Source organism: Rana temporaria, chromosome 1 (assembly GCF_905171775.1).
Source record: "Rana temporaria chromosome 1, aRanTem1.1, whole genome shotgun sequence".
NCBI lineage: Eukaryota > Metazoa > Chordata > Amphibia > Anura > Ranidae > Rana > Rana temporaria.
In genome coordinates this window covers 632049901-632065955 of record NC_053489.1, presented here as the reverse complement: position 1 = coordinate 632065955, position 16055 = coordinate 632049901, and the positions used below count along the sequence as shown (strand labels likewise).

Sequence of the window (16055 nt, the reverse complement as noted above, 5' to 3'; positions counted from 1 at the left end):
GACCAAAATCTGGTCAAGGTTCCTATAACCAAATACAAGTCCAAAGGAGAAAGAAGGTTTGCTTTCCAGGGCCCCAGGCTTTGGAATGCTTTACCAACCAGCATTCGGTTGGAGCAAAACCACCTGTCTTTCAGAAGGCAGATCAAAACCCTGCTTTTTTGAAAGGCATGAGACTTAATCAACAAGCGCCCAGAGGCGATTCAGTTCGCATGTGCCGCGCTATATAAATTTTTCATTCATTCATTCATTCATTCATTCATTCAGCTGTGAAAATGTGGAACAGACTCCCTCCAGAGGTGGCTCTGGCCAGCTCGGTAGATTGCTTTAAGAAAGGTCTGGATACTTTCCTAAATGTACACAATATAACTGAGTACTAAGATTTGTAGGTAAAGTTGACCCAGGGTAAATCCGATTGCCTCTTGAGGGATCGGGAAGGAATTTTTTCCCTGCTGTAGCAAATTGGATCATGCTCTGTTGGGGTTTTTAACTTCCTCTGGATCAACTGTGGGTATGGAGTTGGGTGTATGGGATTGTACTGTGTTTTTTATTTTGTTTGTTTATTTTTTTTTTGTGGTTGGACTGGATGGACTTGTGTCTTTTTTCAGCCTGACTAACTATGTAACTATAAGGGGGATAAACTGTTGTAGGCCCTCAGACCAATCCTCAGTTAGCGGCGGGAGGTCCCTGTGCCAGGCCGAGAAGGCTCTAGTAGCCCCAGAGCTGCCGGCACAGGTAAGTCTGAGATAAATGGAGGATAGTGTTCTATCCATGTAACGGGATGTAAGCAGCCTCTCTACCTGGAACTGTGCCCTGAGGGCGTGCCTCAACTGCAAGTACCTAAAATACATCCAGGGGGGAGCCCAAATTTACCCTTCAGCGCTCCGAAGGAGAGCAGACGTCCCTCAGGCATGACATCTCTCGGTGTTCTCACTCCGTGTCTGGCCCACAGGTGCGGGTCAGGCACAGTCCTCAAATGGGGCATTAATGGATTGCCCCCACAGAGGGATGTGGGGAGAGAACGTCTGCGGCTCCTCCAGAAGCTTCGAGACTTGTGTCCACACCCGTACCGTGGTCCTCATGGGAGTAGTAATTCATTCAGTATCTGCTATGGACCTATTTATTCAGCAATAACTGTCATTACTTAAAGCCTAAGTGCAGTAAAAATTACACAAAACAGAAAAATCAGCACAAGAGAGACATAACCTACAGTCAGTAGGATGTGTCCCTTGTGCTGACTTCTATTCTTCTATTGTTTTACTTGAAATCCTCCTCCATCCATGTTGTCCCGTTACCATACTATGCCTGCCCATTCCACTCAGCTGCTATTCTAGACTATTGTATATATTACAGCTTCTATGAATGAAAAATGATCTATGAATGGAGAGGGTGGACCTTTTGATCATCTGCTTGTTCTCCATTCATAGATATTGTTTTATTCATAGAAGTTGTTATATGGCTTCTATGAAGGGAGCAGCTGGGTGAAAAGGGTGGGTATAGTTGCGCTCTCTTGATGAGAGCCTGTGACAGCACCTTATTTGTTATAACCCCCACTGCACTGAAAGATTACAGTGTTGGGGGGTGGGGCATGGACAGAGGAGGATTTCAACTAAAAGAAGTGACATCAGCAAAAGGGACATATTCTGACTGTAATGCCACTTACACACGATCGGTTCATCCGATGAAAACGGACCGATGGATTTTTTCATCAGATATCCGATGAAGCTGACTTTCATCAGTCTTGCCTACACACCATCAGTTAAAAATCCGATCGTGTCCAACGCGGTGACGTAAAACACTACGACGTGCAGAGAAAAATTAAGTTCACTGCTTCCGAGCATGCGTCAACTTGATTCTGAGCATGCGTGGATTTTTGACCGATGGATTTCCCCACAGACGATCGTTTTTTTTTTTCTATCGTTTTTTTAACCATCAGAAAATTTTAAAACAGGTTCTATTTTTTCTCACCGATGGGGAAAAAAAACAATGGGGCCCCCACACGATCGGTTCGTCCGATGAAAATGGTCCATCGGACCGTTTTCATCAGACGAACCGATCGTGTGTACAGGGCATTAGATATAGTGGATATAGAAAAGTATCACCCCCCCCCCCCCTTTTAAAAAAATCAAATTTTGTTGCTTTGCAGCTTGAAATGAAGACAGACACAGTTTTGATTTTAGCCAGCTCTATTTACTAGTGCAACTTATAACATCCAAGTGAAAGATATAACACCAACATGTCAGAAAAAAAATTGGAAGAAAAACAAAAGCAGAATCACTGAGTTGAAAAAAGGATCACCCCCTTTACCAGTATTTTGTTGGACCACCTTTTGCTTTCATTTAAGCATTTAGCCTATTCGGATATGTCCCTAACTTTTCACATCTAGACTTTGCAGACTTTGCAATATTTGCTCACTCTTCTTTGCAGAATTGCTTAAGTTCAGTTAAATTTGATAGTGGCCATTTGTGGACTGCAGTCTTCAAGTCATTCCACCGATTTTCAATGAGATTTAAGTCTGGGCTCTGACTAAGTCACGCCAGGACAATCGCCCCCTTTCTCCTTCAACCACTGTGTGGTCATTACGCTTTGGATCATTGTCATGTTGGAAGGTAAACCTTTTTCCCATTGACAACTTTCTGGCAAGAATTTGATGGTATTTTGCCCCGTCCATTTTCCCTTCTATCCTGACAAGTGTTCCAGACTCATCTGACCACCTTAAACGCACCTTTGGTGGTATGGTCAGATGAGACCAAAAATATGTCTGGCTGAAATCCAATACAGCTCACCGTCCAGATAACACTATTCCTACAGAAGATTTACCCTCACTATTGCTTTGGTGACCGTTGTCTGCCACCTAGAAAGTAATGGGCAAATTCTAAATTAGATGTGAGTTATCACAGCAAAGGAGAAATATTACAACAGAAGATATGCCCTCACTTTGGAAAGCTCTCCCCTTACTTCCTGCTTTGTACCTGGGACAGAAACTTACAGGAAAGTATTCTAAGGTCTGGCTGCAGTTGGCCCCATAACCAAAAAAGCAGTATAAGGAATGTTTGGCTCCATGCTGCTTTGCCTAATCATCTTTCACTGTACTGTCTGTCCATGGCTAGCCAGATTTTTAGCACATAGCAAGGGTGGAGAAAAGTATTTTATGCATCCTTACTAGATTTTTAGCTAAAGAGTAGCCAAAGTTAGGAAAATGTGGGAAATATTATTTATTACTGCCAAAGTTGTATCTAAACCCAGGACCTCGTCTGGCAGTAGCTCTTCTTGCTGAGCCACCGAAGATGCCGTACAGCTCCCTGCCTTAAAGGGTCACTAAAGGAAAAATATTTTTTAGCTAAATATCTTCCTTTGCCTTACTGCAGTCCTGGTTTCATGTCCTCATTGTTAGTTTTTGCTCTGATGTTGCTGTAATCATTCTCTGTTCTGAACAGTCTGTTTCTTGATGGAAAAAGTCATGGGAGCTTTCTCTCTGTGGTCACTAATCAAGAAGTTGTGATTACTGTGTGTCTAAAACCCCTCAGCACCAATCAGTTTAGTTTTCCAAACCATCACTGCCCTGTATTGGCTCTTTGTCTCTGTTCATCACAGAAGCATGAAACAGCATGCAAAAACTAAACTGAAACTGTAGGTATATGATTGATTTTTATCTATTTTTAATCTTTTTTAAAAGGAATCCGTTAACTATTATGTCTCTATACCCTGTAAACAGTCATTTGAGCAAAAAAATGTTTTCCTTTACAACTCCTTTAACCCTTGGACAAACTCGTTTTCTATCTTGTTTCTGGTGGACCTTGATTTCCTTGCTCCTCCCATGAACTTCCTATTTAAACCATACCCTTGCACTTGAAATTTGCCAGATTATTGTGCTCTTCTCCAGCCAATATCTTGCTCCTTGTGCTCCTGCTGAGTTTCCACATCTTCATTGCCATTCGTTACCGACCGTTGGCTTGTACCTTGACTATGCTTTTGCTTGATCCCAACTTGCAACCACTTGTTGCCTAACTTTGGCTTGTTTATCAACTAACCTTCTGCCTGATCCTTACCTAATACTTATGCTACGGCACCCTGGCTTGCTCACCTCCTGGTCGAGCGATCCTGAGGACCACAACCTGGCACTAGCATGCAGCAAAACCTAGCTCCATCATCAGGAGCTCTGGTGAATACCGGTTAGTGCTTAGGACTCATGTCTCAGGTTACTGATGCCATGTTACCTGCCAGGGGAATCTGCTTGTGCATTTTTCTTATTGGTTTCTGTGTAAGCCTTTCCAATGCTATAGCCAGTGGCCTCCGAGCCTGACCCATTAATTATATTTAGATTGTGAATATAATGTGGAATAGCCTTATAGTTCATAGTTCAAGTTGATGACCAGTTGCCTATTTTTGTAATCCTTATACTTACATGTCACATTTTTCATGGTTTTGACTTGTTTTGATGTAAAGTATTCCTTCCCCCTAGGAATTGTATACAGGGGCCTCCCAGACATTTGAAAAGTTGGTGAAAAAGCTGCTGTTCAAGACACTTCCTGAAATCGCTAACTTGACATTAGGAGAGTGTGAAATTCTAAAGCATGAACTACGGCAGAATCTTTCAGCAGAGCTGGAGAAGGCTGAGAATGAACGCAAGACCAGGATCAAACTCTTCCAGGAGAAACTCGTACAGGAAAAGCAGGTATGATTTTAACAAAAAGTTCACATTTCTGATAGATTTCATGTGACCAACTGTCATTTCTACAAGTCTCTATCGCCACCTTCTGGTGTCAGAGGATATGTTTTAGGAAATTGTTGTTTGTAAAGAAAGTAGAGTGGTGATCTCCTCACACAAGCTGAGTAGAGAGACGACCGATAAAGAGAGCACGAGTTGAGTGTGGGATAGACAGAAGGGATGGACAGGGCATGTCATGATTTAGGCTCGGCATATAAAAGCAGAGGATAAAGTGTTTGTTCACCAGTGAAGAGAGCATGTATATAGTGTTTGTGTGTAATGTAAACATATAGCGGGTATGCTGAATATGAGTAGATGGATATACTGCATAACAAGTATAGTGGTTCTAGACTAATGGGTAGCTAGACTATGAACTGACTGGTGACCGGTAAATAGTTGATGATGCGGTCATGTACCGATAAGCAAAGATGAAGTGATCATAGACAAGTGGGCATATAGGTTGCATTCATTTTATAGATGGTGGGAAGTGAGAGTTACAGTGGAGATGGTATTTGTGTTGGATAGTGATAATTCTGCGCCAAACACTTAATAAATAAAAATGTGTGTATACATAAATTAAATATAAATACACAGTGACTAAAGCTGCTCCTCTAAAAATCAAGTGATACTTGTTTGGAATATTGGTAAATAGTTGAGGGCGCTGGTTAATATTTAAACGTGCTATAATCCACTCTATGTCTTATAGATATATATAAGTCCATATGTGATATCTATATATATATATATATATATATATATATATATATATATATAGGTGAGTCCAAAGTCTAAATGTATCACACACAATCAACCACACCACACAATAAACCCCCAACTACACATGCTAAACCTATGGGGTATCCTCAATCAAATCCATATCCATATCCTCCATCCCAGTCAGTATAACAGATATGGTCCCCTAGATAATCGACCGGCTGAATACCAGTATTACGAACCCTATCGCCAGCATTATCCACCTAGACCTCCACAAGGAGGATTTAGAGGAAATTTTAGAGGGAGACCGGCCCCATATTACAATCAATATCAGGGGGGGTGGAAAGATTCTTATATCCCCCCCAAGTCCCCCCAACATACCAAGGGATCATTAGAAAGAGAGGCAGAAGAGGAAGCTGACAAAGGGGGAGGTTTAGTGATACTCGTGAGTATTACTATACGGAAATGCAGAAACAACTTGATGATGACAGTACATATCAGCTAATGAAAGGAGACTAAATTAAATTAAATTTAAATTAAATTAAAAGGGATTAAAAGGGATTAAAAGGGATCTTGCAAAACTGGATAGATGAAGGAGTGGGAAAACAAATTCTTAATTCCAAAGAAGCCGAATATATAGTTTTACATGCCCCAAAGGTGCCAGTCATGTACACGGTGCCAAAAATCCACAAAAATAAAGAAAAGCCTCCAGGAAGGCCCATAATAAGTGGAATCAATTCTTTGTTCTCCAGGTTGGGAGAATATTTAGATGTTTTTTTAACCACTGGTTTCACAAAGCCCATCATATTTGAAAGATAGCAAGGATCTTATAGTATCTATGCAACATCTTAAGGCCACTGATTCTACCATCATGGCAACCATCGATATTGAGTCACTATACAATAGCATATGTCACAAAGATGCTCTGGAGGCACTTAAATGGGCCTTATGTAGAGATTCAAAACTTAAAAAAATCCAAATAAACTATCTCATTATAGGTTTACAACTAGCCATGGGAAACGATTATTTCTGGGCTAACAGGTACTACAACCAGATTGGGGGCGTGGCAATGGGGGCCCGCTATGCCCCCAGCGTGGCGAATATAGTGCTGAATAAATGGGAGCAGGAATCCATTTTTTCTGAGAGGCATGAGTCACTCGTGTTCTACAGACGATATATAGACAATGTAATCCTTTTTTGGGTAGGCACAGAGCATATTTGACTCAAATGAACACAAATAAATATGGGCTAAAGTTTACGGCAGAAATCAACTCAGATACCATTCACTACCTAGATCTCACCATTAGAAAGAAGGGCACTACCTTTGAGACCCTCACATATTTCAAAGCCGCAGATAGAAACGGTTTTGTACCTGAACAGTTCTCACCACCCTCAGTGGCTTGGAGCAGTCCCTAGGGGACAATATATGAGGCTCAAACGCAATTGTGCCACTACTGCTGATTTTGTTCTTCAATCAGAAACTTTGACATCCAAGTTTCTGGAAAAAGGTTATCCATTGGAGACGCTAGAACGGGTTCAAACCCAAGTGTCTCAAATGGATAGGCAATCTTTATTAGTCAACAAACCTAAAAAGGAATTTAAAGGAGAAGTGGCATTTGTCACTGGGTTTAACAGACAATATAAACAAATCGAAAGTATATTCAAAAAGTACTGGCCCATACTTATGAAAGCTAAAGATCTGCAAACTGTCATCTCCCCTAGTCCCAAGTTTATTTATAGAAGAGCACCAGGGCTAAGGAATAGAATAGCTCCTAATGTTCCAGATCCTCCAAGGAAACCTCATACGTTTTTGGATGGATCGGGTTTCTTTCATTGCACGAGATGCAAAGCATGTAAGACTACTAGAAAGTCAGGTGACCCAAAAAAGACCACACACTTTAAATCCTCAGTAACTGGTGAACAATTCAAAATTCGACCTCTTGTCACCTGTCACTCTGACCATGTGACATATGTCCTGGAATGTCCGTGTTCACTCCAATACGTGGGAAGAACTACAAGACAGTTAAAAACCAGGATAAATGAACATTTGGCAAATATAAAAAAGAGCTTCCCTAATCATAGCGTGTCCAGACATTTTACAAGCCACCACGCAAGTGATCCTGGACTATGTACTTTTTATGGCATAGATAAAATCTCTAAACATTGGAGAGGGACACACATGACTAGGAGTATCTCTCAAAACGAAACCAAATGGTTGTATAAATTAAGAACCATGCAACCATTGGGTATGAACATCGAGCTAGACCTAAATAGTTTTTTGTCTAATAACTGAAAACAGTCTAGATATATGGCATGTATGTTGGGTTAGTCATAACAACATAGACCAAACAGAGGTATAATATCATTCTTGTGTCTTTGGCCTTGTACACACGACCGGACAGTCCGCTGAAAACGGTCCGCCGGACCGTTTTCATCGGACATGTCCGGTCGGAGATTTCTGTCTGATGGTTGTACACACCATCAGACAGAAATGAGAGACAATCCGCGCGGACAGACAGCGCGGTGACGTGTCCGCGCCGTCGCGGCGACGTGCGCGACGCAGGAAGGTCAATGCTTCCACGCATGCGTCAAAGTCATTCGACGCATGCGAGGGATGGCGGCCGCTCGGAAATGTACGGTAGGTCTGTACAGACGACCGAACATATCCGACGGACAGGATTCCAGCGGGCTGTTTCTAAACAAGTTTGGAAATATTTGCCCGCTGGAAAAAAGGCCCGGCGGGCAAATGTACGCTGGAATCCTGTCCGCTCGGGTGTACAGACGACCGAACATGTCTGCTGAAACTGGTCCGCGGACCAGTTTCAGCAGACATGTTCGGTCGTCTGTACGGGGCCTTTGATTTGGGATCTGTATTGAGATGTGATGGAAGGCATAGATTTTTACTACCAATCATTGATTCTTAATACGGGGAGGAGCTAGTAAGTAGTTAGGTATGGAGGACCTAATAGATTTATTTTAATTTTGATATTTGTCTCTCGGGCACCTACAGCCATGGTACACGGGAACACTAATAGTTATAAATATATTTAATAATTTAGCACACTGTATACAATTTAGAGATCCAATATATAGAGGGGTTGTAATAAGACATAATACAGTATGTGCATTTCCCCAATAGCAGATCATGATAGATAGCGAGGGGGTAACTAGGATACATGTAGTGGGAGGATGAAATATTTAAAGCCTAGGTGTCCACATATGAGGAAAAATAAAATATAGCTCCGGTTGTTTTAAATATAGTTACCCTTGGAATTTAATGAGGAACTGTAATATTAAATAATGTATACCAAATGTGAGCATGATTGTGCTGTTATTGTGAAGCTGACCGGCACCGAGGCTGCAACACAAACAGTTAATTTTTCTCCATTTTGGATTGGGAGGGGAGTTGCATACAAACTACAAATACCATGATCCTTTAGTGACCAGGTACGCGCCCTGAAGACGTTTGAAAAACAAAACATACGTTGGCGGAGGGCCTGATCACGTGGTAGTCAACGCAAGTTCCGGACATCTGGTTGCTGTTCCGCCTGGTGGAACGCACGCCGCCACGGAGGTGGAGGACAGGCGCCAATACAGACGAGCGAGCAGCCTTGGTGCCGGAACAGGCACCTTTTAATGTAAGAGGCCAATCAGCTGTTTTTTATACCCTTATTTTAAATAAAAACAAGCAGTATTACACAATGGATTTCTATATTCCTTTTTTTGCATATCTCATTATAAACTCCTGAGCAAGAGGTTGGCATTTCTCCTGTCCGATCGAGGTGTATGCAGGCACTAACCTGCAAATGCTATATCTGACTTTCTTTCTCACCAAAGAAGTCAGAGACATCTGGTAAGCGCATTAACCATTTGAGCACTTTGGGTGATCACAGGTATATGAGTGTGGTGAAGGAATTTTTCACGTTGAGCAAGATTTGGGTTAAATCTTTTTATTATTTGGATCACTGGATCGAGTGGAATAATTATTTATTGGGACTGCACTTTTTGAAAGTACACTGAGTACACTTTTGGTGATAACATTTAGACTTTGGACTCACCAATATATATAGATATCACATATGGACTTATATATATTTATATGACATAGAGTGGATTATAGCACGTTTAAATATTAACCAGCGCCCTCAACTATTTTCCAATGGTATTTTTGTTGTCAATGAAGCCTTGTTGACCCCTCTCCAAACATAGCACTTATGGTTGTGACCATAAAGCTCTATTTTGGTGTCACCACGCCAAATTAAATTGTGGCAGAGGTCCTCTCTCGTGCTGGGTATGGAGACGAGTGAGGGGAAGATGGCCCCCACCCATTCTCCATACCATAGCAGGGCGGAAGCGACGTCAAAACGTCACTTCCACCGTAGCTTTTTAAAGGGCCTTTTTTTTTTTGCCATTTTTTTCAAACGACAATTTATTTTTATTTTTTTAATTTTTTTTATTATTATTGCATTTTAGTCCAAATATGAGATCTGAGGTCTTTTTGACCCCAGATCTCATATTTAAAGGAGTTGTAAAGGATTTTTTTTTTGATGTAGTAACTCAAAACATGCAACCTGTAGAATTTTTTAAACGTTGTCTATGGAGATTTTTAAGGGTAAAAGTTTCTCGCCATTCCACAAGCGGGTGCAATTTTGAAGCGTGACATGTTGGGTATCAATTTACTCGGTGTAAAATTATCTTTCACAATATAGAAAACACAATTGGGCTAACTTCACTGTTGTCTTATTTTTTAATTAAAAAAAGTGTATTTTTCCAAAAAAAGTGCGCTTGTAAGAGCGCTGCGCGAATATGGTGTGACAAAGTATTGCAATGACCACCAATTTATTCTCTAGGGTTTTAGAATTTTTTTTTATAATGTTTGGGGGTTCTAAGTAATTTTCTAGCAAAAAAACTTTGTTTAACTTGTAAACACCGAGTCCGAAAAAGAGGCTCGGTATTGGGGTATCGTCAGATGAGGGAATAACGCCTGATCATTAGCACAGAAGTAAAGGGATGGTGCCAAAACGCTTTTTTGATGCAGGAGACAGTGATTATAATCTCAGACAATCTACTTCCTCATTCTGCCAACTTAATAGTCATCATTTATAGAGCAGACCAGTAAAGAATGGGTTACTTATGGCTTTACAGGTTGTAATGGGTCTCCTCACCAAGTTGTCTTAGTAACAGACAGAGCTTTACGTGTGTAGAATAAACTGATCTCTAATCTCGAGGGATCTGACTGCACGATGAACTAGAAGCCATTGTCGGCAGAGAAGACTGACATTTCCTGTGTTAATTTGTTCATTCATTTCCATTTCTCTGGGGTGATTTGTTTTCTCTTCATATCCCAGCTAAGTAGCGGATGATATTAATTCTCAGGTAATGGCAAGCATCGCTGCTGTGACAGGTGTTACTAAGCAGAAAGTGCCAGACATCTCCTGGCACCTCGCACTCACTAATTAATGTAATTATTGGGAGAAATGTAATTAACGCTGTCAGTTATTCCACACAATATTAGCAGCAACTTGACCTATGACTATATACCCATGTAAATGTTATGCATAAACAGTATCCTGGGGAAAAGATAAAGGAGAAACGGCACTACCAGGTCAATACCTGCAGGTTGTCTTTATATTGGCTTAGGAAAACTATAATGTAACTTTGAAGAATCTTCAAAACCCTAAATCCAGCTGAAATATATATTTCTTTTTCGTCCATCAAGGCAGGCCCGTTGCGACAGGACAGGCAAACCAAACAATTGCTTGGGGCCCCCGAGCTGGCCTGGGGCCCCCCTCTTAACTCGCTCACTGCACGGGAGGAGAAAGGAGGACTAAGAAGTTATCTTCGGCAAACCCCCCCACCCCTCAGCACAACCCCCCTCGCTTCTTAACTTGAATTAACCCCCCCTCTTCTCAACTTGAAAACAAATGTCACGTTTTCGGCAGGAACCCCCCCCCCCCCCTTCTCACCTTAAAAAAAACAACTCAGCAGCTCCCCCTGCTCCTCAACTAGAATAAACTCTGCAGTACCCCTCTGCCCCCCCCCCCCCCCTCTCAGCTTGAAAACAAATTGTGGTGCATGTGTGGTCTTGGTCTCAGCCGTGCTATGGCTCCGGTCAGCACGGTCCGCGTTTGAGGATTTTTCTACCTCCCTCCTCTGAGAGCCACAAGCCGTGTGGGTAGTCCCGGGCAGCACGGTTTTCTTCGGAGGATTCAGTCATCTCCTTCTCCACCACCGATCACATACAGCCAGCCCCAAGGTACTGTTTGGTTTTCTCCCATCCGAGGAGCTGCTCTCCAGAAACCTTAACCCTTTGTGCTCCAGGGTAGCAACTTGCTGATTATACATTGTAGTTCATTTCATATGTACCTCATCTACACACATGGACTATTTATGTCATTTTAATATTTCTCTATGTTTGGATTGGATTCATCAATAAATGGACCTACTTTCCACACTTTTTGGGTACATAGTGAATGTTTTTTTTTTTTTTAAATTTTTTATTTATCTGCAAAGAAACCAGTCCACACGGACCATCAGTATACAATAATAACAGCAGAGATAAAATAGCATGTATACATATACAACTCCGTACATGAGTCCATAAACAAATAAACATTATTTCAGTGGGGCGTCAAAGTGTAACTTAGGCCCCAGAGGGGATGTGTCCCCCAGCGTTCAAAGCTGTCTCTACCTGCCTTGATAGCGCGTTCCGGTCGGACTGGCCTCCAGGACCATTTTCAGTAAAGAAGGAGAGTTAAAGTTTAGAAAGTAAAGTAGAGAGGTGTAGAAAAGGGTATAGTACAAAGGAGGGGAGGGGGGGAGGGTTGCACGAGCAGGGTCGGTGTTAAGCACCCCGAAGGGCGTAAGGTGTATCTAATCCGTTTCCGGATATTCTGCGTGTCTAGAATAGGCTAACAGGCACTATACCTGCGGCTGAGTCGAGGTCGGGCAGTCGACCTCTCGTAGGCTCTGACCTTCGTCCGAGTATTTAAAAATGTTGTACAGCTGCCACGTCTCAGAGTATGTTTCCTGGCGCTGTTGGCTGGAGAGGACCAGGTCCTCCATTCGGCTGATCTCGTCCACTTTATTCAGCCAGAGAGCAATAGTCGGTGGGTGAGGGGACTTCCAGCGGAGAGGCACACAGGCCCTGGCTGCGTCCAAAAGGTGGCGCACCACTGATGTCTTATAGACTCCCGGTGGTATATTGGTTGCGTGCAGGAGGAAGTAGGCCGGATCATCCGGGACCACGTACCCTGTGAATTTTTGTGTGATCCGGCGTACCTCTCCCCAGAAGTCCCTGATCCGTGGACAAGCCCAGAAGACGTGGAGCAAAGTGCCCCTGTCCCGCTGGCATCTCCAGCAGGCGTCGGAAGTGTCGGGAAACAGTCTCTTTAGGAGGTCCGGGGTCCTGTACCAACGGGTAAGAACCTTGTAATTCGTCTCCTGGGTTTTCGCGCACAAGGATGATTTGTGCGCGAAGCGGATTATGGTCTGTTTCGTGGTGGGCTGGAATTTGCCAGGGCCGGTATCTGGTAGTCTCCGGAGGGGGTGATCAACATGGCATATAGCACGGAGAGAGCGTGTGGGAGCACTCCAGTCTCCTCACACATCTCCTCCAATTCTGTCAGTGGTGTCTGTCCTGCTGGTGGGGCTGGTATGCTGTTCAAGAAGTGGGTCAGCTGGTTCGCTCTGAAAAAGTCAAGACGGTATGCTCCGTCTGGGTCTGTCAGTTCTACTGCCGATCTCCACCTCCCTCCCAAGCTGAAGTGGGACGCCTGCAGGAGGCCGGCTCTACCGAGGTCAAGGAATCTCTTGTCTTGTAAGCCCGGTTCAAAGAGCGGGTGTCCAATGATAGGTCTGAGAGGAGAGTTCCTGGAAGTCAGAGAGAGCCGAGTGAAAAGATTCGCGCAGACCTTGATCGTGTTCCCCACTAACGGGTGTCTCATCACCGTTGAGGGAAGTGAAGCTGAGCACCACGGGGCACGGTTTAAAGGAGTTCTGACCTGACTTTGCTCGACCTGTGTCCACAGCTTGTTTTGTCCGTGGCGGCACCAGTCAATTAACCTTACTAAGTGTGTTGAGTGGTAGTAGGTCCGGATGTCCGGTAAGGCTAGGCCTCCGTGTAGCTTAGGGAGGGAGAGGATTGCTCTCTGTATTCGTGATCTTTTCCCCGCCCAGAGGAATTGAATAAACGTGGAGTGGACCTGTTTAAAATAGTCCCCTGGGATGTGGATCGGGAGGGCCTGTAGGAGGTATAAAAATTTGGGTAAGATTGTCATTTTTAAGATGTTACATCTACCCACCCAGGAGTGCAGTCCCCCGGTCCACTGAGTCAATAGTTTCCGGACCTCCGTCAGGAGGGGGGGAAGTTCAGTCGGTATAGATGCGTAAGGGAAGGGGGGATGTGCGTCCCTAAGTACTTTAGCGCCACTTCCGTCCACTGCAGGTTAAACCCAGTTTTAAGTCGGGCTAGCTGTTGTTGTGGGATCCCTATACCCATGGCCTCTGACTTCGTCCGATTAATTTTTAAGTTGGAGAGCTCGCCGTAAGTATCAAATTCCCGGAAAAGGGCCGGGAGTGAGTTATCGGGGTCCGTGAGGGTGAACAGCAGATCATCCGCATATGCGGAAAATTTATAATGTGCTTTCGTGGTAATTACGCCTTTAATGTCAGAGTTCAGCCGGACGTGGCACAGGAAGGGCTCCAACGATAGTGCAAATAGAAGGGGTGACAGGGGGCACCCCTGTCTCGTCCCATTAGCTATTGGGAAGGAGTCCGATAGCGTCCCGTTAGTCCTCACCCGTGCTGTCGGTCCACTGTAAACCGCCGTTACCCAACTCCTCATTTTATCTCCCAGTCCTATGTGCTCCAAGGTGGACATCATGAACTGCCAGTCCACTCGGTCAAACGCCTTTTCGGCGTCCGTACCGACAAACAGGCTAGGTGTTTTACTGGAGGACACCATGTGCAGAAGGTTGAGCACCTTGATCGTATTGTCCCGGGCCTCCCTCGTGGGCACAAAGCCCACCTGGTCCAGATGTATGAGACGCGGGAGGTGTCCCTGGAGTCTAGATGCCAGGATTTTGGTGAATAATTTAAGGTCTGTATTAAGGAGGGATATGGGGCGGTAGCTACCGCAGCAAGCGGGGTCTTTACCTTCTTTTAAAATCACGGATATTTGGGCCTGCAGTGTAGTGGTGTGGAACAATTTCCCGGCGCCTAACTCATTGAACAGCCTCACCATATGTTGCCCCACTGTTGGGAGCAGAGTTTTGTAGTACGCAATGGTGAGGCCGTCAGGACCAGGGGCCCTACCCTGTTTGGTGTTTTTCAGTGCCAATTGGATCTCTGGTAGTGTAATCGGGTCTTCTAAGCTGTCTCTAGCCTCAGTGGGTAGAGAGGGCATTCGGGACTTGGTGATATAGTCTCGTATTGAGTCCGCCGGAGTGGGGGGTTTAGTCAGGTTGTAAAGAGAGCTATAGAACTGCCTAAATTCCCGAGATATCTGCTGTGGAGTGGACTGCTTCTGCCCCGTGGGGGATAGCACATGTGGAATATAGTAGGCCAGTCGACGTGAGCGCAGTGTGTTAGCTAGCAACCTGCCGCATTTGTTACCCGACTCATAGGTATAGCGTCGACATATCTGCAGAGCCGCTTTGGCCTTAAAGTGCAGAAGATCCGTGATCTGTGAGCGGATCACATCCAGTTCCGCGCCGACTTGTCTACTCGGGGTTAGTTTATGTGTGGTTTCTAACGTCCGTAACTTAGTGAGGAGCAAGTCTAATTGTGCCGAACGTTCTTTCTTCAATCGCGCGCCGTGCTTGATGAGTACCCCCCGGATCACCGCCTTGTGTGCCTCCCACACTACACCCACGTCACTGTCGGGGGTATTATTAGTGGCAAAATAGTGCCCCAGTTCTGTGACGACGTCTGTCATAACCTCAGTGTTTTGTAGAAGCCCCTCGTTGAGTCTCCACTGTGGCCTTTGACCCCCCATGGACTCAGAAAAAGAATATCTCAGGGTTACTGGGGCGTGGTCTGACCACGTGATCGAGACAATTTCAACGTCCCGGACCGCGTCTAGACGCCCGTGTGGTAAGAGAAAGTAGTCAATCCTCGAGTACGTTTGATGGGTCCTGGAGAAAAAGGTATAATCCCTCTCCCCAGGATGCATAAGACGCCAGGCGTCTGTCAGTTGCAACGAGTGTAGGGTAGCGTCAATACGCCTCCGCATATCTCGGGTCGAAGATGACCTTCCAGTAGACGTGTCTTCGGTCGGGATCAGGGATACGTTCAGGTCTCCCCCCAGCAACAAATGGCCCTCCGCAAAACGCCTGAGTTGTATCAGGGATTTTCTCAGAAAAACATCCTGCTGAGCATTAGGAGCATAAAGGTTAGCAAACGTGACCAATCTGTCTCCTATCTTGCCCTTCAGGAAGAGGAACTGTCCCTCTCCGTCTGACAGAGTATCCAGGTGTGTCCAAGGCACCCGCGCGGAAATAAGTATAGAGACGCCTCTACTCTTAGCCTCCGTATATTGAGAATGGTGCGCCGTGGGGAAGAAGCTGTTTTTCAAGAGCGGTAGGTTAGATTTCTTAAAATGCGTCTCCTGGAGGAGTACCACATCTGTTCCCAT

At 44.4% G+C, this 16055-nt stretch overlaps 1 protein-coding gene across 1 annotated transcript in view; it reads left to right on the top strand.

Annotated features, from left to right (window-relative positions):
• The window catches only part of EVC (EvC ciliary complex subunit 1), a 196685-nt gene that overhangs the window by 126919 nt on the left and 53711 nt on the right, over nucleotides 1–16055 (top strand). Inside the window, exon 12 of the mRNA XM_040335407.1 lies at nucleotides 4460–4672. Within this exon, the coding sequence (XP_040191341.1) occupies nucleotides 4460–4672 (213 nt within the window). The remainder of the gene's footprint in view (nucleotides 1–4459; nucleotides 4673–16055) is intronic.